Source organism: Globicephala melas, chromosome 11 (genome assembly GCF_963455315.2).
Source record: "Globicephala melas chromosome 11, mGloMel1.2, whole genome shotgun sequence".
Taxonomy (NCBI): domain Eukaryota; kingdom Metazoa; phylum Chordata; class Mammalia; order Artiodactyla; family Delphinidae; genus Globicephala; species Globicephala melas.
The window spans coordinates 2,062,338-2,084,426 of NC_083324.2; the positions used below are offsets into that span (position 1 = coordinate 2,062,338).

General features: G+C 44.9%; 1 protein-coding gene across 1 annotated transcript in view; it reads left to right on the forward strand.

Moving 5' to 3' along the window:
* CFAP92 (cilia and flagella associated protein 92 (putative)) overlaps positions 1-22,089 on the forward strand; it is a 306,152-nt gene that overhangs the window by 21,266 nt on the left and 262,797 nt on the right. Inside the window, exons 5-10 of the mRNA XM_060308672.1 lie at positions 435-625; positions 1,254-1,458; positions 5,912-6,043; positions 6,967-7,042; positions 14,565-14,686; positions 17,968-18,108. Coding sequence (XP_060164655.1) covers positions 435-625; positions 1,254-1,458; positions 5,912-6,043; positions 6,967-7,042; positions 14,565-14,686; positions 17,968-18,108 — 867 coding nt within the window. The remainder of the gene's footprint in view (positions 1-434; positions 626-1,253; positions 1,459-5,911; positions 6,044-6,966; positions 7,043-14,564; positions 14,687-17,967; positions 18,109-22,089) is intronic.

Below are 22,089 nucleotides of genomic sequence, written 5' to 3' on the forward strand. Positions count from 1 at the left end.
TATCTTACAGGACATGAGCAGACCTGGCTTTACTTTGTTGTTGTTTGTTTTAAACACCTATATCGTATTCCATCGTATGTGTCTAATTTATCCTACCCTGTATTGGTGGGGTTTTTTTGTTTTTTTTTTTAACCTGCCTCTTACTGTCAAGACTAGGGGCAGGCAGGTAAGTGCCTACAGTAAAAAAATTTAAGGAGATGCTCACCTCGGAGTCACGCGCTATAATTCCGCACACTGGCTTCCAGCCCTGGGGCTGCTCCTCTGGTGGCTGGGAGGACCGGACATGCATCTTAACTCCAAGCGGGTGGCAGTGGGGAGTCTGCACACGGCACCTCCTCCAGCCTTGGGCTCTTCTTCGTTCCGGGGAATTGTGGAGACGGGTCTGCTTTCCCAAGTGAGGTTAGAACAAGTCTCATTACATCTGTATCTTCTAGGTCACAAAGGAAAATATTCAAGTTTGGTTGCACAGTACAGGAGACACCCTAAAATGGACAAACCTATTGCAAAGGTTCGCCATTACTACCACATCGAGTACTTCCTCCTGCCTGGTGATGGGGAGCCTAAAAAGGTCGATGTGGTGGTGTTTCCAGCCTTGGCCAAAGTGTTCCTGGATTCAGGAATAAAGGTGAATGTGTTGTGAGTGTGAGTGTGTGTGTGTGTGTGTGTGTGTGTGTGTGTGTGTGGCCTTGCATGTAGTCTGATACTCACAAGAAATAGCAAGAGCCACAAAGGATGCTCACTTCCCCTGGAACTTGCTAGAAATGTAGGATCTTGGTCGCCACTCTAGGCCTACTGGATGGGAATCTGCATGAACCTAATAATACTGATAGCAACTCTATGATTTTCTCTGAAGGTATTTTTACCTAATAATTTCTTTGGTGTTTCAAAAGTTTTGGCAGCTCTTGTTATTTCTTTCTGTGTGTACACGTGAGTACGTGTGTGTGCACACCCGCCACCCGCACACACACGCACACTCCCGCCTGGGGCAGGGCTCTGGGTCAGGATGGGGAGTCCCTGGGAGGGACACTCTTTGCAGGGAATTGCTTTTACTTTATTTTTCCGAGCAACCCAGAGGCGTGCAGGCCCCTGTCTGCGGCACCCATTTCCTGATTCCCTATGTGAGTTGGGAGCCAGGAGGGAGTGGGATGCACAGACAGACAAGCGGAAGGTAGGGCCTGCCACATCGTGGCAGCGGTCAGATCTTGGCCTCTGAGCTTTCAACGCTGAGAGTCTCTTGTTGTCCTTTTACACAGACTATCAGGCCATGGCAAGAAGGGGACAGGGTCTGGGTGTCGTGGACCCAAAGTTTTAACATCAACATGACAAAGGAGTTACTAAAGAAAATAAATTTTCACAAAATCACCTTGAGGCTCTGGGACACCAAGGACAAGGTTTCGAAAAAAGCCAAGAATTATCGATTAAAACCTTCTGGGTTTCTGGAAGATGCAGGATCTTTTGGTAAGTTCATGGCATTCATGTTTGATTTGAAATGTTTCCGCAGGCATGTGGCTTCTCACTGGTAACAGCAGAAAAGCCAGCCAGCATCTCCTCGTTTGGTGCATCTGGTTTTCCTGGGGCCCACGCTGGTTTCTGTCAGCGCAGTAACACCCCCCTCTCTCCAGGGCATGTGCGGTGATGGGAAGGGCGCCCCAAGTCTGTGTGCCGCCCGTCAGCCACCACTCTGGGCAGTGCTGAGGCGGGCGCCCATCACCGGCCTGTGTCCCAGGATGAGTCTGGTGTGCTCCCTGAACAAAAAAATTAGAGGCTATCGAGAAACGAAACAGAAAACTCGAAAGTCCCACAGCCCTGTTTCCATTAGGCCCTTCAGACTCTTCCTCGTGTAAAGATTATTGTATCAGTGCCAGAAAGTCTCCTTTCGAACTCCCCTCAAAGGAGAGAGGCCTAGGTTGAAGTCACGCAGCTGAGTTGAACCCTGTCTCCATCCCGAGCTAAATGGTGACCTTGGGCACCTACTTCGTCTGGCCAGATGCCTGGGGGCAGGGTGGTGGGCGTGCGCCCCCTCCCCCCGCAATAAGGAGGATTGCATTGTGTAGAGGGAATTTTAAAACTATAATAAAATGCTGCCACTTAAAATATGCAGCGGCATTCTTGTAAGATACATCCCAGTTTTCAGAGATATTAGAAGGTAAAGTCGACGTGCTCCAGAGAATGGGGGGAATGAGGTGCTGTTACAGCTGCTGATCGTGGCTTCCAGACAAGTACAGCCCTCCCCACTTTCCATGAGCAAAGTAGGCCTGGACTTGCTTGTAGCGAGAGGCAGCGCCAGAATCAGAACCCAGTTTTGTGTGACTGGAAAGTTTTTTCTCCGGTTTCCAGCCTGCGCTCCTCAGAGAGCCTTCCTGACCTTGGGGGCTTGGGGCTTCCGAGTTTTAATCTTTCATTGCTATCCCGGGTTTCTTAACCTCGGCAGTGTGGGCATCTTGGGTCGGATGGTTCCTTGTTGCAGGGACCGTCCTGGGCACTGGAGGGCTGTTAGCAGCATCCCTGACCTCTACCCACTAGACGCCAGGACTAGCCTCCCAGCTGTGACAACTAGAAATTTCTTCAGACGTTGTCTGCAGGTGCAAAATCGCCCCTGGCTGAAAATCACTGATTTGCCTCTAAACTACTAGTCCTGGGTGAGAAAATGGGATTCACGTTCTCTTTTCTCACTTGGACCAAAGGAAAGACCCATGTCCTCAGAGCGTGGGCTCTAAACCACCCACATTGGACGCACTTGGAGTGCAGCCTCAATGCAGATTCCAGGCCCTGCCCCGGAGCTGCCGAGCCCAAATTTCTGGTAAACATCTGCCTGGCAGTGGGCTTACCCTGGAGCAGAGGTGCCAGGGTGGGTGTACCAGGAGGACTTCCTGGAGAAGGGGCCATGGAGACAAGTTTGGAAGGGTAAATGGAATCAGCCGGCCGGAAAAGGGAGGAGGACGGGTGTCACGGGCCCTTCAGTGAGGGCCCATGGGCCTTTTGCTGTGAGCGTCCTTGGGGCCACTGCACCTCCTTGAACCCTGTCCCACGCCTGGCATCACTGCCTCTTAAGTTAACTAATTTTTTCCGTTAAAAGTATCAGTGTGTGTTCACTTTGCAAAACAATTTAGAAGTAAATTTGCCAAAGGGAGAAAAAATTAAAATCACATGATGTCTGAGCAGAGGCAGCCATTGCTAACATTCTCCTGTGCATGTTACAACTGGGTACAAAATTTTAACAAAGACGCATCCAGTGTACATACTGTCTTAAGTCCTGCCTTTTTCCACTTAAGAAGTTATCTTTTTGTTTTATTTTGGAGGAGCTTTTTTTAATCAATATATTTTTAATTGAAGTATAGTTGATTTATAACGTTTACCACTGTACACTAAAATGATTCAGTTATTTGTGTATACATTCTTCTTTTTAAAAATATTCTTTTCCATTATGGTTTATCACAGGATATTGACTATAGTTCCCTGTGCTGTACAGTAGGGCCTTGTTGTTTATCCATTCTATATATAATAGCTTAGATCTGCTAACCCCAACCTCCTGCTCCATCCCTCTACCAGGCCTCTGCCCCTTGACAACCACCAATGTGTTCTTTGTATCTGTGAGTCTGTTTCTGTTTCATAGATAGGTTCATTTGTGTCATATTTTAGATTCCACATATAAGTGATATCATATGGCATTTGTCATTCTCTTTCTGACTTACCTCACTTAGTGTGATAATCTCTAGTTGCATCCATGTTGGTGCAAATGGCATTATTTCATTCTTTTTTATGGCTGAGTAATATTCCATTGTATATATGTACCGCATCATTTTTTTTAACATCTTTATTGGCGTATAATTGCTTTACAATGTCGTGTTAGTTTCTACTGTATAACAACGTGAATCAGCTGTATGTATACATATAGCCCCATATCCTCTCCCTCTTGAGCCTCCCTCCCACCCTCCCTATCCCCCCCCCCCAGGTGGTCACAGAGCACCGAGCTGATCTCCCTGTGCTATGCAGCTGCTTCCCACTAGCTATCTATTTTACATTTGGTAGTGTATATATGTCAGTGCTACCCTCTTACTTCATCCCAACTTACCCTTCCCCCTCCCCATGTCCTCACGGTACCACGTCTTCTTTATCCATTCATCCGTTGATGGACATTTAGGTTGTTTCCATGTTTTGGCTATTGTGAATAGTGCTGCTATGAACATAGGGATGCATGTATCTTTTTGAATTATAGTTTTGTCTGGATATATGCCCAGGAATGGGATTGCTGGATTGTATGGTAATTCTATTTTTAGTTTTCTGAGGAACCTCCATACTGTTCTCCATAGTGGCTCCCACCAACAGTGTGTGAGGGCATCCTCTCCAGCATTTGTTATTTGTAAGACATTTTAATGGTGTCCATTCTGACCAATGTGAGGTGGTACCTCGCTGAAGTTTTGATTTGCATTTTTCTCTAATAATTAGCAGTATTGGGCGTCTTTTCACGTGCCTATTGGCCATCTTTATGTCTTCTTCGGAGAAATGTCTTTTTAGGTCTTCTGCCCATTTTTGATTGGGTTGTTTTTTTTGTTGTTATTGAATTGTATGAGCTGTTTGTATACTTTAGAAATTAAGCCCTTGATGGTTGCATCATTTCCAAATATTTTCCCCCATTCCGTAGGTTGTCTTTTCATTTTATTTATGGTTTCCTTTGCTGTGCAAAAGCTTATAAGTTTGATTAGGTCTCATTTGTTTATTTTTATTTCTGTTGCTTTGAGAGACTGACCTCAGAAAACATTGGTACGATTTATGTCAGAGAATGTCTTGCCTATGATCTCTTCTAGGAGTTTAATGGTGTCATGTCTTATGTTTAAGTCTTTAGGCCATTTTGAGTTTATTTTTGTGTGTGGTGTGAGGGTGTGTTCTAACTTCATTGATTTGCATGCAGCTGTCCAACTTTCCCAGCACCACTTGCTGAAGAGACTGTATTTTTCCCATTGTATATTCTTGCCTCCTTTGTTGAAGATTAATTGACCATAGGTGTATGGGTTTATTTCCGGGCTGTCTGTTCTGTTCCATTGATCCATATGTCTGTTTTTGTGCCAGTACCGCACTGTTTTGATTCCTGTAGCTTTGTAGTATCACCTGAAGTCTGGGAGGGCTATGCCTCCTGCTTCGTTCTTTTTCTTCAGGATTGCTTTGGCAATTCTGCGTCTTGTATGGTCCCACATGAATTTTAGGATTATTTGTTCTAGTTCTGTGAAAAAGGTCATGGGTAGTTTGATGGGGATCACATTAAATCTGTAGGTTGCTTTGGGTAGTAGGGCCATTTTAACACTATTAATTCTTCCAACCCAGGAGCATGGGATATCTTTCCATTTCTTTGAATCCTTTTCAGTTTCCTTTATTAATCTTTTATAGTTCTCAGTGTATAAGTCTTTCACCTCCTTAGTCAGATTTTTTCCTAAATATTTTATTTTTGGGGGTGTGAGTTTAAAAGGGATTGTTGTTCGCATTCCCTATCTGATATTTCATTGTTGATGAAGAAGTTATCTTCTTTTTTAAAATTTATTAAATTTATTTATTTCTGGCTGCATTGGGTCTTCGTTGCTGCCCGTGGGCTTTCTCTAGCTGTGGCGGCTCTTCGTTGCGGTGCATGGGCTTCTCATTGTAGTGGCTTCTCTTGATGCAGAGCATGGGCTCTAGGTGTGTGAGCTCAGTAGTTGTGGCACGCGGGCTCAGTAGTTGTGGCACGTGGGCTCTAGAGCGCAGGCTCAGTAATTGTGGTGCATGGGCTTAGTTGCTCCGTGGCACGTGGGATCTTCCCGGACCAGGGCTCAAACCCGTGTCCCCTGCGTTAGCAGGCAGATTCTCAACCACTGTGCCACCAGGGAAGCCCCAGTGTGTATTTCTGATTGAGTCCATGATGCTTTCTTCTCCTGCATTCTAGAGGAGGTGAAACATTTGGTTTTAAGTCAGAGAAGATCGTCTGAACAGGGCATTCACATCAAAGCGAAGCTGCATCAGGACCACACACCAGGGAAGCCAGAAAAAGCAAGAAAATGCTTAAGGTCTGGACATGGTGAGTGGAGACCCCGGCAGGGAAGGTGGTTGGTTGGCGTAGCTGGAGTGGCACATGTGCACTGGCGTCCGCCCCGTGCGTGCGGTGGCTGTGCTGTGCCCCTTCACCCTCCGAAGTGGGCGCGGCTCTCCCTGCACGACTCTTTCATTGTGGATTCTTGCCATTTCATTTTTGTGACTTACCAAAAAAAAAAAAAAAAAACCCAAACCTTTCCTAGCCGTAGAAGTTAGGTACATCTTTTTTTGTTTGCTTTTTAGAATATTCAGTGAATATGCTGGGTTGGCCAAAAAATTCGTTCGGGTTTTTTCCGTAAGGTGTTACAAAAGCATAAAACAAGCAGGGAAAATAAGCTATCGTTCTGTCTCCAGGGACAAACGTAATATTTTGGTTATCATATTATGGCAACTCCTTTGTTTTTGTGCTAAGATTTTTTTTTTTTACATGGATGAGGTTATTCTGGACACATAATTTTCTGTTCTGAGATTACTACATCACATGCACTGTCCTGTTTCCTTAAGAACTTTCCGTAAACTTCATCTGTGGTTACTTTGTAATATTTCCTCTGCTGGCGGCACTGTAATGTGCTTAACTATTCCCTGTTGGTGGGAACTTAGGAATCGTGGGGGGTGTTTTCTGTATTCTCTACGGTGCTGAAGTGGACAGTTGAACAGATGATAGACTTTTCTTCTTTTTTGTTCTCTGGGGGGTTAGATAAGGACCTAGGGGCCTTCTCTTGCCTCCATTTGTCCAAAGTAACCATAGTTATTCTGTGTATTCATTCATTACTCACGTATTATTGACAGACCTTTATACTGAATGCTTGGGGACTGTTGCCCGGGGGCTGGCATTGCGTGTGCCTTAGTGAACTCGTATAGAACAGGAAGTTTGGAGACGCTGGCTAACATTACTGGCTTCTCACCCAGCAGAAAAGGCAACTCTTCCCAAGACCACCAAGGACGATGAAGAGCTGCTCAGGACGGAAGATCTTGACACAGTACGGTAAGGATGGCCCTGTGTTATTTTGGGGTGTGGGAGTGGAACCCCCTCTTGTACTTGCCCCACAGATTCTCACCCAGAGTCATGTCGATTTTTGGTAACTTCAGTTATGTTCGATCTCACGCAATCCAGCTGAGATGAACGGAACGGAGAGAGGCGTGCTGTGCCTTTGAGTGTGTGTTGTGCGTCGGGCCCCATGCTTTTGCGTGCGTTCCTGTATCGCATTTAATCGTCAGCATTATCACCCTGTGGGGTGGTATTACCATCTCCATTTCCTCCATAAAGTCACTGAGAGGTTACGTGATTTTTACAAAGTTATACAACTAGAATTCTTGGTCATCTTGAGAGTGTTGGTAACGCCAGGATCCCAACCCACACCTTCAGATAACTGAGTCCACAGCCTTTCCTGTTGGGAGTGTGGTTGCTCTTGGGGCCTCCTGTAGCCTAATGAGGGTCCAGCAAAGGAGGCTTCTCAGATGCTGTGGGGAGTCAGGGAGAATGGAGGCCCAGCTGGTGGCTTGACGGCATAGGATGGGAAGAACCAGAGAACATGTCATTTTTTTCAAAAATTTTATTGAATTATAGTTGATTTACAATGTTGTGTTAATTTCTTCTGTACAGCAACGTGACTCAGAACATGTTTTAAAGTGTTGATTAAAGAATTTTTTTGCAGGAATTTACAGATTAATTTGGGGAGAATTGACTCCCCCCCCAGAATATATATATATATATATATATATATATTTTTTTTAACATCTTTATTGGAATATAATTGCTTTATAGTGGTGTGTTAGTTTCTGCTTTATAACAAAGTGAATCAGTTATACATATACATATATCCCCATATCTCTTCCCTCTTGCGTCTCCCTCCCTCCAACCCTCCGTATCCCACCCCTCTAGGTGGTCACAAAGCACTGAGCTGATCTCCCTGTGCAATGTGGCTGCTTCCCACTAGCTATCTATTTTACGTTTGCTAGTGTATATATGACCATGCCACTCTCTCACTTTGTCCCAGCTTCCCCTTCCCCCCTCTGTGTCCTCAAGTCCATTCTCTACTAGGTCTGTGTCTTTATTCCCGTCCTGCCCCTAGGTTCTTCATAAACATTTTTTTTTTTTAGATTCCATATATATGTTAGCATATGGTATTTGTTTTTCTCTTTCCGACTCACTTCACTCTGTATGACAGAATCCAGGTCCATCCACCTCATTACAAATAACTCGATTTCGTTTCTTTTTTATGGCTGAGTAATATTCCATTGTATATATGTGCCACATCCTCCTCATCCATTCATCTGTCGATGGACACCTAGGTTGCTTCCATGTCCTGGCTATTGTAAATAGTGCTGCAATGAACACTGTGGTACATAACTCTTTTTGTGTTTTTGTTTTTGTTTTTTTTTTGTAGTACACGGGCCTCTCACTGTTGTGGCCTCTCCTATTGGGGAGCACAGGCTCCGGACGCACAGGCTCAGCGGACATGGCTCACGGGCCCAGCCGCTCCGCGGCATGTGGGATCTTCCCGGACCAGGGCACGAACCCGCGTCCCCTGCATTGGCAGGCGGACTCTCAACCACTGCGCCACCAGGGAAGCCCCTTTGTTTTTTTTTTATGTCTGTGTGGATAGTGATAATAATCCAATAGTAGTATTATCATCAACAACAGATTTAAAAAAATTTTTGAATTTTATTTTATTTTATTTATTTATTTATTTTTTGCGGTATGCGGGCCACTCACTGTTGTGGCCTCTCCTGTTGCGGAGCACATGCTCCAGGCGCGCAGGCTCAGCGGCCGTGGCTCAGGGGCCCAGCTGCTCCGTGGCATGTGGGATCCTCCCGGACCGGGGCACGAACCCGTGTCCCCTGAATCGGCAGGTGGACTCTCAACCACTGCGCCACCAGGGAAGCCCTATTTTATTTTTTTATACAGTAGGTTCTTATTAGTCATCAATTTTATACACACCAATGTATACATGTCAATCCCAATCGTCCAATTCATCACACCACCCCCAAGCCCCCGCCGCTTTCCCCCATTGATGTCCATACGTTTGTTCTCTACATCTGTGTCTCAATTTCTGCCCTGCAAACTGGTTCATCTGTACCGTTTTTCTAGGTTCCACATATACACGTTAATATACGATATTTGTTTTTCTCTTTCTGACTTACTTCACTCTGTATGACAATCTCTAGATCCATCCACATCTCAAAAAATGACCCAATTTCATTCCTTTTTATGGCTGAGTAATATTCCATTGTATATATGTACCACATCTTCTTTATCCATTCGTCTGTTGATGGGCATTTAGGTTGCTTCCATGACCTGGCTATTGTAAACAGTGCTGCAGTGAACATTGGGGTGCATGGGTCTTTTTCAATTATGGTTTTCTATGGGTATCTGCCCAGTAGTGGGATTGCTGGATCATATGGTAATTCTATTTTCAGTTTTATAAGGAATCTCCATACTGTTCTCCATAGTGGCTGTATCAATTTACATTCCCACCAACTGTGCAAGAGGGTTCCCTTTTCTCCACACCCTCTCCAGCATTTGTTGTTTGTACATTTTCTGATGATGCCCATTCTAACTGGTGTGAGGTGATACCTCATTGTAGTTTTGATTTGCATTTCTCTAATAATTAGTGATGTTGAGCAGCTTTTCATGTGATTCTGTATGTCTTCTTTGGAGAAATGTCTGTTTAGGTCTTCTGCCCACTTTTGGATTGGGTTGTTTGTTTCTTTAATATTGAGCTGAATTAACTGTTTATATATTTTAGAGATTAATCGTTTGTCCGTTGACTTGTTTGCAAATAGTTTTTCCCATTCTGAGGGTTGTCTTTTCGTCTTGTTTGTAGTTTCCTTTGCTGTGCAAAAGCCTTGAAGTTTCATTAGGTCCCATTTGTTTATTTTTGTTTTTATTTTCATTACTCTAGGAGGTGGATCAAAAAAGATCTTGCTGTGATTGATGTCAAAGAGTGTTCTTCCTATGTTTTCCTCTAAGAGTTTTATAGTGTTCAGTCTTACATTTAGGTTTTGAATCCATTTGGAGTTTATTTTTGTGTATGGTGTTAGGGAGTGTTCTAATTTCATTCTTTTACATCTAGCTGTCCAGATTTCCCAGCACTGCTTATTGAAGAGACTGTCTTTTCTCCATTGTATATCCTTGCCTCCTTTGTCATAGATTAGTTGACCATAGGTGCATGGGTTTATCTCTGGGCTTTCTATCTTGTTCCATTGATCTATGTTTCTGTTTTTGTGCCAGTACCATATTGTCTTGATTACTGTAGCTTTGTAATATAGTCTGAAGTCAGGGAGTCTGATTCCTCCAGCTCCGTTTTTTTCTCTCAAGACTGCTTTGGCTCTTCAGGGTCTTTTGTGTCTCCATACAAATTTTAAGATGATTTGTTCTAGTTCCGTAAAAAAGGCCATTGGTAATTTGATAGAGATTGCATTGAATCTGTAGATTGCTTTGGGTAGTATAGTCATTTTCACAATATTGATTCTTCCAATCCAAGAACATGGTATATCTCTTCATCTGTTGGTATCACCTTTAATTTCTTTCATCAGTGTCTTATAGTTTTCTGCATACAGGTCTTTTGTCTCCCTAGGTAGGTTTATTCCTAGGTATTTTATTCTTTTAGTTGCAATGGTAAATGGGACTGTTTCCATAATTTCTCTTTCAGATTTTTCCTCATTAGTGTATAGGAATGCAAGAGATTTCTGTGCACTAATTTTGTATCCTGCCACTTTACCAAATTCATTGATTAGCTCTAGTAGTTTTCTGGTGGCATTTTTAGGATTCTCTGTGTATAGTATCATGTCATCTGCAAACAGTGACAGTTTTACTTCTTCTTTTCCAATTTGTATTCCTCTTATTTCTTTTTCTTCTCTGATTGCCTTGGCTAGGACTTCCAAAACTATCTTGAATAATAGTGGTGAGAGTGGACATCCTTGTCTCTTTCCTGATCTTAGAGGAAATGCTTTCAGTTTTTCACCATTGAGAATGATGCTGGCTGTGGGTTTGTCATATACGGCCTTTATTATGTTGATGTAGGTTCCTTCTATGCCCACTTTCTGGAGAGTTTTTATCATAAATGGGTGTTGAATTTTGTCAGAAGCTTTTTCTGCATCTATTGAGATGATCATATGGTTTTTATTCTTCAATTTGTTAATATGGTGTATCACATTGATTGATTTGCCTATATTGAAGAATCTTTGCATCCCTGAGATAAATCCCACTTGATCGTGGTGTGTGATCCTTTTGATGTGTTGTTGGATTCTGTTTGCTAGTATTTTGTTGAGGATTTTTACATCTATATTCATCAGTGATATTGGTCTGTAATTTTCTTGTTTTGTAGTATCTTTGTCTGGTTTTAGTATCAGGGTGATGGTGGCCTCATAGAATGAGTTTGAGAGTGTTCCTTCCTCTGTAATTTTTTGGAAGAGGTTGAGAAGGATGAGTGTTAGCTCTTCTCTAAATGTTTGATAGAATTCACCTGTGAAGCCATCTGGTCCTGGACTTTTGTTTGTTGGAAGATTTTAAATCACAGTTTCAGTTTCATTACTTGTGATTGGTCTGTTCATATTTTCTGTTTCTTCCTGGATCAGTGTTGGAAGGTTATCCCTTTCTAAGAACTTGTCCATTTCTTCCAGGTTGTCCATTTTATTGGCATAGAGTTGCTTGTTGTAGTCTCTTAGGATGCTTTGTATTTCTTCAGTGTCTGTTGTAACTTCTCCTTTTTCATTTCTTATTTTATTGATTTGAGTCCTCTCCCTCTTTTTCTTTATGAATCTGGCTAATGGTTTATCAATTTTATTTATCCTCTCAAAGAACCAGCTTTTAGTTTTATTGATCTTTGCTATTGTTTCATTTCTATTTCATTTATTTCTGCTGTGGTCTTTATGATTTCTTTCCTTCTGCTAACTTTGGGTTTTGTTTGTTCTTCTTTCTCTAGTTCCTTTAGGTGTAAGGTTAGATTGTTTACTTGAGATGTTTCTTGTTTCTTGAGGTAGGCTTTTATAGCTATAAACTTCCCTCTTAGAACTGCTTTTGCTGCATCCCATAGGTTTTGGATCGTGTTTTCATTGTCATTTGTCTCTCGGTATTTTTTGATTTCCTCTTTGATTTCCTCAGTGATCTCTTGGTTATTTAGTAACCAACACATGTTTAGTAACCAACACATGTTTAGCCTCCATGTGTTTCTGTTTTTTATGGTATTTTTCCCTGTAATTCATTTCTAATCTCATAGTGTTGTGGTCAGAAAAGATGCTTGATATAATTTCAATTTTCTTAAATTTCCTGAGGCTGGATTTGTGACCCAAGATATGGTCTATGCTGGAGAATGTTCCATGCGCACTGGAGAAGAAAGTGTAATCTGCTGTTTTTGGATGGAATGTCCTATGAATATCAATTAAATCTATCTGGTCTGTTGTGTCATTTAAAGGTTCTGTTTCCTAATTTTCATTTTGGATGATCTGTCCATTGGTGTAAGTGAGGTGTTAATGTCCCCCACTATTATTGTGTTACTGTCGATTTCCTCTTTTATAGCTGTTAGCAGTTGCCTTATGTATTGAGGTGCTCCTATGTTGGGTGCATATATGTTTATAATTGTTCTATATTCTTCTTGGATGGATCCTTTGATCATTATGTAGTGTCCTTCCTTGTCTCTTGTAACATTCTTTATTTTAAAGTCTCTTTTATCTGATATGAGTATACTTTCTTTTGATTTCCATTTGCATGGAATATCTTTTTCCATCCCCTCACTTTCAGTCTGTATGTGTCCCTAGGTCTGAAGTGGGTCTCTTGTAGACAGCATATATATGGGTCTTGTTTTTGTATCCATTCAGCAAGCCTGTGTGTTTTGGTTGGAGCATTTAATCCATTCACGTTTAAGGTAATTATCGATATGTATGTTCCTATGACCATTTTTTAAATTGTTTTGGGTTTGTTTTTGTAGGTCCTTTTCTTCTCTTGTGTTTCCTATTTAGAGAAGTTCCTTTAGCATTTGGAACTGGTTTGGTGGTGCTGAATTCTCTGAGCTTCTGCTTATAAAGCTTTTGATTTCTCCCTCGAATCTGAATGAGATCCTTGCCAGGTAGAGTAATCCTGGTTGTAGGTTCTTTGCTTTCATCACTTTAAGTATATCATGCCACTCCCTTCTGGCTTGTAGAGTTTCTGCTGAGAAATCAGCTGTTAACCTTGTGGGAGTTCCCTTGTATGTTATTTGTTGTTTTTCCTTTGCTGCTTTCAGTAATTTTTCTTTGTCTTTAATTTTTGCCAGTTTGATTACTATGTGTCTCGGCATGTTTCTCCTTGGGTTTATCCTATATGGGACCCTCTGTGCTTCCTGGACTTGGGTGACTATTTCCTTTCCCATGTTAGGGAAGTTTTCGACTATAATCTCTTCAAATATTTTCTCTGGTCCTTTCTCTCTTTCTCCTTCTTCTGGGACCCTTATAATGTGAATGTTGTTGCATTTAATGTTGTCCCAGAGGTCTCTTAGGCAGTCTTCATTTCTTTTCATTCTTTTTTCTTTAGTCTGTTCTGCAGCAGTGAATTTCACTATTCTGTCTTCCAGGTCACTTATCCATTCTTCTGCCTCACTTATTCTGCTATTGATTCCTTCTAGTGTAGTTTTCATTTCAGTTTTTGTATTGTTCAGCTCTGTTTGTTTGTTCTTTAATGCTTCTAGGTCTTTGTTCAACATTTCTTGCATCTTCTCGATCTCTGCCTCCATTCTTTTTCCGAGGTCCTGGCTCATCTTCACTATCATGATTCTGAATTCTTTTTCTGGAAGGTTGCCTATCTCCACTTCATTTAGTTGTTTTTCTGGGGTTTTATCTTGTTCCTTCAGTTGGTACATAGCCCTCTGCCTTTTCATCTTGTCTGTCTTTCTGTGAATGTGGTGTTTGTTCCACAGGCTGCAGGATTGTAGTTCTTCTTGCTTCTGCTGTCAGCCCTCTGGTGGATCAGGCTGTCTAAGAGGCTTGTGCAAGTTTCCTGATCGGAGGGACTGGTACATGACTCTTTTTGACTTATGGTTTTCTCAGGGTAGTGAATTGACATTTTTACATTTTGTAGTTCTCCCATCCATGATCATGGTGTATCTTTTCGCCTAATTCAGCTCCTCCTTTATGAATTTTAATAGGGTTGATTTTTTTTCTTCCTATAGTTGTTGTGGATAATTCCTGTAAAAGAATTCCTAAATATTTTAGAGTTTCAGTTGCTTTTTATAAAATATATTATTTTTTCCATCATAAATGATAATGCAAGTTTGTCTGCAGACTGCCAGCCTCAGCATGACTGGGAGCTTGTTAGAAATGGGAATCTTAGGGACACCCCAGGCTTGCTGAACCACAATCTGCATTTTATTCAGTGATTCATATGCATGTTGAAATTTGAGAAGCAGTGGGTTAGAGGAATGCGGTGTTATATTTTCAAAAGTCTGCTTACATGCAGTCCAGTAAATAAATTACTAGATCTGGTCCCTGATTTTTCTCACTTTCATGTATTTTTCTCTTTGTGAATTTTCTAGATGTGGTACTTCAAGACCAGTTATTGCTTTGGGAGGGGCAACCATGACAGAGATGGAGGAGTTAATTGAGAGGCCGTCATTTAGCAGCTTAACAAACTTGTTGGAAAAGCAAACATTTCAAAGTAAGTTAGGATGGGACTTCGGAAATTTATAGTATAAGTAGACCTGGAAAAGAATTACGAAATATTTCAAATTCAGGATACTTCAATAAGATTCAAATTTTATTCAAAAGGAAAAACTACTACATGCAATTTTAACTTACCCGGTCCATCTCACCTCATCCGTCCGTCCATCCATCCATCCATCCTATCCCATGCCATCCCATGCCATCCCATGCCATCCCATGCCATCCCATGCCATCCCATCCCTTCCCATCCCTTCCCATCCCTTCCGATCCCATGCCATCCCATGCCATCCCATGCCATCCCATGCCATCCCATGCCATCCCATCCCATCCCTTCCCATCCTTTCCCATCCCATGCCACCCATGCCATCCCATGCCATCCCATGCCATCCCATCCCATCCCTTCCCATCCTTTCCCATCCCATGCCATCCCATGCCATCCCATGCCATCCCATGCCATCCCATCCCATGCCATCCCATGCCATCCCATCCCATCCCATCCCATCCCATCCCATCCCATCCCATCCCATCCCATCCCATCCTTTCCCACTCCACCAGTATTTCTGTGCTCCTGGTCCATGGTGTTGTGTGTATGGGAAACATGAAAATCTCTAATATTGACCAGAGACTTCCAGATAAATAATTACACTTCTATGTGATAGATGCTGTGTAGGGTGGGTATGTGGGATGTGGGGGTGGAGAGACTGTCTTTGGAAGATGAGAAGCCATTTGCTTCTTACGGTGGAATGAGGGAAATGGCACTCCTGAAAGCATATGATCTGTGTGCGACTCCCAGCAGGGACCCTCGGGTCCCTGAATCTACTCCTCGTTCTTGGCCTAGATCTCCTCAGCAGTGTTTCAGCAAGCGGCTGTGTTTCCAGTGTGAGGTGGAAAATTCTAGAGCCGGGGCGCTTGTTTCCCGTTTCCCATTTGTTGAGCTGTAACTGCTGCAAATCGTTTCCTTAACCCTCAGTCAATCTGCTTTTCCCGGTTCTAGTCCAACCCTGAAGCTTCTGGAGTCAGGCTCCTCACTGGCCGTAGGAGATGTAGGGGAGTAACATCAGTCCTGTTTTTCAGGCCCTAAAAGACTAGGAACACCTTGCAACTCCTTCCGAGTTTTCTCTTTCCAGGTTAAACAGCCTCAGTGCTTTTTAATGTCCTTTAAGCATTTTAATGAGGTTTTCAAGCCATGCTTCTTTTTTTGAAGTAGAGAAAAGTACACAGAAAAATGTACAACGATGTACCCACAATTTAGGTATTAATATTTTGCCATATTTCCTTTATTTCCTTCTTGTTCCTTTTTTCTTTTCTTTCTTTCTTTTCTGTTTTTTTTTAAAGAAATAAGAGGCTACAGATACAGTTTATGCGCCCTTGGCTTCCCGTGCTTTTGAGAAGCGTGCAGCCACCCTCGCCTAGAAATCGGTGTAACCCTCCCCCCCCCGCCCCCCTCTTTCTCACACGTTCATACAACATTGTAGTGATTTTTTTTTTTTTGTATTTTTGTTTTTGCGGTTCGCGGGCCTCTCACTGTCGTGGCCTCTCTTGTTGCGGAGCACAGGCTCCGGATGCGCAGGCTCAGCGGCCATGGCTCACGGGCCCAGCCGCTCCGCGGCATGTGGGATCCTCCCGGACCGAGGCACGAACCCGTGTTCCCTGCATCGGCAGGCGGACTCTCAACCACTGCGCCACCAGGGAAGCCCTATAGTGATTTTTGGTTTCGTGAGTTACAGAAATGACTCCACGCATGCGTATTTAACAGCAGCTTGCTCTTTCTCTCGACTTTATTTCTAAGATTTATTGGTGTCAGTACATCTCAGTCCAGCCCCTTCTACCTTCTGTAAAGTGCCCTGTCGGCTAGTGCCCCCTTCATCCCTGCAGGCCCCGCTGAGGGATGTTTGAATAGTCACCAGTTTCCTGCTCTTACCAGGAACTGTCCTTGCGCGGGGTTCCAGCGCACGCGTTGGAGGGTGTAGGGGGCATGCCCGGCGGGATCACGGGCGTAGGAAATGCGCTGTGACCGCTCAGGGTATGCTGCCGGTTTAGGGTCCCGGTTGTACTTCTTTGCCCTCCTGACAGCAACCCTGAGAATTCGCGCTTCTCCACATCACCCTTGCATAGTCAGGGGCCCAGTTCCTGATTATAGGGATGGAGACTATCTAGAATGCTTATCTGGTCAGCACTTAGGTCATTTTCCTATTCCCATTTCTTCACTTATGTCGTTCTGTTGTGTTTAAATTCTTTTTCTTGTTGATCCCCAAACCTTTTTTTTTTAAGGTCTTTTGAATAACTCTGCGTAGTTTCGTGCACTGTAAACCTCACAGGCTGGGGTCTGTATCTCACCCTTTCCCTTCATGTAGGGTGTCTTGTTGTGTACCCCGGGTGTTCACCTCTTGCCGTCCAGTTTGTACTTTGGGTAACACTTGAGAGACCCTTCCTCAAACAGATGGCAGTCTAGTCTCCCAAATATTCTTCTAATGATTTTGAAGTGTTTGTTTTCCACCTTCAGTGTGCAACTCATTTTGCATACGGAATGAGGTGCCCTATAATTTCATTTGCCTCCAGATGGACAGTCAGTATCATTGATGGACTGGTCCATCTTTTCCCACTGATTTGAAATGCCACCTCTGGCCTCTGTTAAGTCTCCCTATGGGTGTGGCTCTATTTCTGGGCTTGCCTGCAATCGTCTGTCCTATTGGTCTCTCTGTCACAGAACCTATAGCTCACGGTTTTAGTTACCCACACTTATGTGTCTTATCATCTCCTTTTTCTTCTTGATCTAAGCTGGGTGCTGAGATGAGCATCTTATGTGCCTTTGCCCACTGACTCTTCTCGATGCCCTGAGGAGGCAGGTGCTGCCCCCATTCGACAGACGGGGGCGTCGAGGCTCAGAATGGTTAAGGCGCTTTCCCTGCAGGAGGGAGAGAGCTGATTCTAGAACTTTGGTGGTTCAGCTTCAAAGCCCAACCCTCAGCGCTGCGCTGAGGTTATAAGCCGACGGAGAGGAGAACTTGGGTATTGTGTGGTGCTGGTGTCGTCACAGCTGGCTCTGGGTAGTGGCGAGTTGGGGGATCAGGACCCCGTAATTTCTTGCTGCGTGTAACCGACGACTGCTGTCCGCGTTGGGATGCGTCTCCCGGTTGCTGGGATAGACGAGGCGCACAGACTCTGCCTCCAGGGAGCCCCCAGAGCCTTCCGCATCCCTGCCGCGTGAAGCAGCCACGTACAGCCTCTGGGACAGGAGCTCCTCTTAACGTTTATTCCCTTCCTCTGATTTCACAGTTAAACGGAAAGAATCAGACGCGGGGAGGAAAAGCCAGAGGAGGAGGGAGAAATCTCGCATGGAGACAGACTCCAGGCTGGCAGGCCACGGGAAGCAGGGCACGTTCGCCATGCAGCTGGCGGTGATGCCGCTCCTCGCAGGTAGCCACACCCGTTCCCAGCAGCGTCCGGTCTCCTTGACCCGTGTGGCTAGAATGCCGGTAAACAGGACACTCGCAGTGGCCGAGCCCCTGCCCTACGCTCTCAGCCACCCCCGCCAAGTGGGCGTGTCTCCACTATACAGAGCGGGAAATGGAGGCGCAGCGAGGTCAAACGCGTCGGCCAAGATGACGCAGCGAGTAAGAGAAGCCTGGGTTTGAACCCAGGTCTGATTCCAAAGTCCAAGCAAATGTGAGAATAAGAAACGTCATGGGCTTCCCTGGTGGCGCAGTGGTTGAGAGTCCGCCTGCTGATGCAGGGGACACGGGTTCGTGCCCCGGTCTGGGAAGATCCCACGTGCGGCGGAACGGCTGGGCCCGTGAGCCATGGCCGCTGAGCCTGCGCGTCCGGAGCCTGTGCTCCGCAACGGGAGGGGCCACGACAGTGAGAGGCCCGCGTACCGCAAAAAAAAAAAAAAAAAAAAAAAAAAAGAAACGTCATGGTTTTGTTTGCTACATAAGATGCTACTTGGTATAAACACGTTCCTGCAGATTTTTACAAAAACGTCTAGTAAAGGAAATGAGGAAAGGCGACCAGTATTTATGCCCTATCATTTACTTCTCACGGCCAACTCTGATCTTCCCAGTGAACTGGTGCTGGTGGTATAGGGCGTGGTTATCATTGTCACGATTTTTTCAGGGAGGAATCAAAACTCAGAGAAGTGAAGCAGCTAAACCTGAAGGCACACAGCTCAGTGGCAGAACAGGGGTTTACTTCATTTGCTTTGTAAGATCTGTCACCGTTTATAAACTCAGTTTGATAAAGAATAAGTAGGTATTTATTATGTCCATATGTTTAGATAATGGAAGGCTCAGAATATATTTTGGGTAAAATTATGTGACTTTATTTTAAAAAGGGAATATGGGGGGAACCCTCTTCTTTTTAGAGAAAATAATTTCACACGTTTCATTGTGGGGTTTTTGGCCATCAGGGTGAACGAGTGCCCCCTTCTGGCCTATCTGGAGAAACTTAGGCAGACACGGAGGGTCAGTGAAACCCCATAGGGTCAGAGTCCAGTGCCGGGGGTGCCGGGAAAATCCTTATTTCCACAAGCGCTTGGGTTGATGTCGATATGTTTTGAGGAACTATTAACTTTTTTGTCCACACGTTTAGATGGATTTTTGAAAATTAGTTTCACCCAAAGTGAGTTTTCAGAGACTCTTACCCACTGCTGAGCCGTGTCCAGGAGGACCGGGCCTTTCACGCAGCGGCCACGTGGCCCCGCCTGGGACAGTGACTTTGGTTCATGCTTCTTTGCTCTTGAACGCAGAAGCAGCCGGTGCTGCTCCAGGTGGGCGGGCCCCAGGGGACCTGCCTGACCTGCTCCTTACTTTGCTGTGAGGGGAGGGAGATGCTGAATGGTCCTGGTGTGCCCGGTGTGACCATTTCCAGCAGGTGAAGCCAAGAGGTGCCTGGGCCTCCGCCCCGTTTAACTTGTGCCGCCACGGCCCTGTACAGTGACAGTTATTGCAAGAGCGACAAACAGACTTTGAATCCTGGCTCAGCCCTTTACCAGCAGGTCGCCTGCTTTCTGTGAGTCTCAGTTTCCTCATCTGTAAAATGGGGACAGTAACTCCCACCCCAGGGGGCTGTAGGAAGGATCATGAGAGATAACGTGTGTAAACAGCTTGGTGGGGAGCCCTGCGCACGGCAGAGCTCAGGCAGGTTACTGGTGAGAGGTGGCAGCTGCCTCGCCCGGACATCTGGGTGGGCTGTGTGTAGGGCCCTGGGCCTCCGGCAAGGGGGCCAGAAAGATCCCTGCTCCCTGGCCCTGAGGCCACGGCTTGTGGTCATGACTGCAAGTGGCCGTGGTGCAGCAGGCCAATTGTAGGTTTCTTTTTGCCATAAAATAGAATAGCATAAGATTATTCCACAACTAGAATGATTATTTTTAGTCATCTTCAATTTAATTTTTGTAAAATTATTTTATTGTGTTTATTTTTGGCTGCGTTGGGTCTCCGTTGCTGCATGTGGGCATTCTCTAGTTGCGGCGAGCGGGGGCTACTCTGTTGCGGTGCACGGGCCTCTCATTGCGGTGGCTTCTCTTGTTGCAGAGCATGGGCTCTAGGCGTGTGGGCTTCAGTAGTTGCGGCACGTGGGTTCAGTAGTTGTGGCGCGCAGGCTCAGTAGTTGTGATGCACGGGCTTCATTGCTCCATAGCATGTGGGATCTTCCTGGACCAGGGCTCGAACCCGTGTCTCCTGCATTGGCAGGCAGATTCTCAACCACTGCACTGCCAGGGAAGCCCCATCTTCAATTTAAGATTAGGCCGCAGACTTTGCATACCTTATTGGTAAATATTGTTGGCCAGTAAGTGTCTAGAAAGGTTCTGTGTTTGGAGTGAACTCTTATGTTTACTTCACAGAGAAGGGGCCACACTTTTAGCCACGCAGGACTGGTTTTGACACTGGTTCTGCTGCATATTGGCCAAGAGTCCTTGGACGATCACTTGACATCCCTGGACCTATCGTGTTCAAGTCCGGCAGCTGTAGGTGCACAGACCCTGTGGTGGCCACTTGCCCTTGCCTTGTTCCTTATGTGGGACAGTGGTTCTCACCTTGGGCACTTATGCCCCCGGGGACACTTGGCACTCTGTGAGGCATCTTTGGGTGTCACAGGTGGGAGTGGGACACTGCTGAATGTCCCATGATGCACAGGGTGGTCCTCATGACGAATAATTATCAGTCCTCAAGTGTCAGTAGTGCTGAGGTTTAGATCCCTGCCCTGGATCATGGCTGACATCACCTGAGATTTCTGAATGTTGATATGAGTAGGTGTTTGCACTAAGGAGTCTTTCTAAACTGGACAATCTTCTATGAAAAGGCTGGCAAAGTTCTAGACACAAATCAGAATTGGCTATGGTCTTAATGAGTTGGTTTTGAAGAGAGTCACAGGGAGAAGTGGGGGGTCCCCAGGAGGTGCCCACGGCCCAGGCAGACAGGGTACACCTCGGGCCCAGGACTTGTTCTGGAAGCAACTGCTCTTTCTGAGTGTGAGTGATGGGGCTCTCTCATGCCTTAAAAATATACTTACCAGCATCATGAAAGAAATAGAATTGGTCTTTTTGAGCGCAGACCCTGTGCTAGGAGGGGCAGTGTTCCTGACACCTTCCTGTACATAATCCCTCTTCATCCTCTTAACCCTAAGAAAGGTGGTATCTGTCCATTTTGCACACAGTGAAATCGAGCCTCAAAGAGCCTCTGACTTGTCGTAGGTCCCATGATGCCTAACAGTCGGATTTAGGGTTTGAAAAATCTGCCTGCAAATCGGGAGCATTTTTTTTTTTTTGGCCTTCACCAGTGTCTCTCCACCTGGTGAAATGTATGGGCCCCTTTTGCGAGAAAAGTATTCTCACAGCTGCGCACGTGCCCTGCAGTGGTCAAGTCACCCACCCTCTTCTGCAGTCGCACTGTTGCACAACTGTCACAGCAGGAGGTGTTCCAGGCTGGTTTTGGCTCGAATGTGCCACTTGTGTTCTATGTCAGTACCTACGCTTCCCTCCCTGGATTACAACGGTGAAAGTGACGCCGCTGGGCACCAAACACAGACACTGGTGTTATTTGTTCCTGAATGTGTTCTAGTCTAAGAGAACTGCCTGGAGAAGTGCTCCAGAGCTTTCTGCAGTGAAGGACTTGTTCCGTGTCTGCTCATAGCCACACATGGCTGCTGAGCGTGTGACGTGGGACTCATGTGATGAAGGAAGTGCCTCTTAATTAATTAATTAGTTAATTTATTGGCCATGCTGTGCGGCATGTGGGATCTTAGTTCCCCGACCAGGGATTGAACCTGTGCCCCCTGCAGTGGAAGCGCGGAGTCTTAAGCACTGGACCAACAGCGAAGTCTGAAGGAAGTGCATTTTAAATTATATTTAATTTTAATTAATTTAAACATAAATATCCACATATGGCCAGTAACTATGGGACT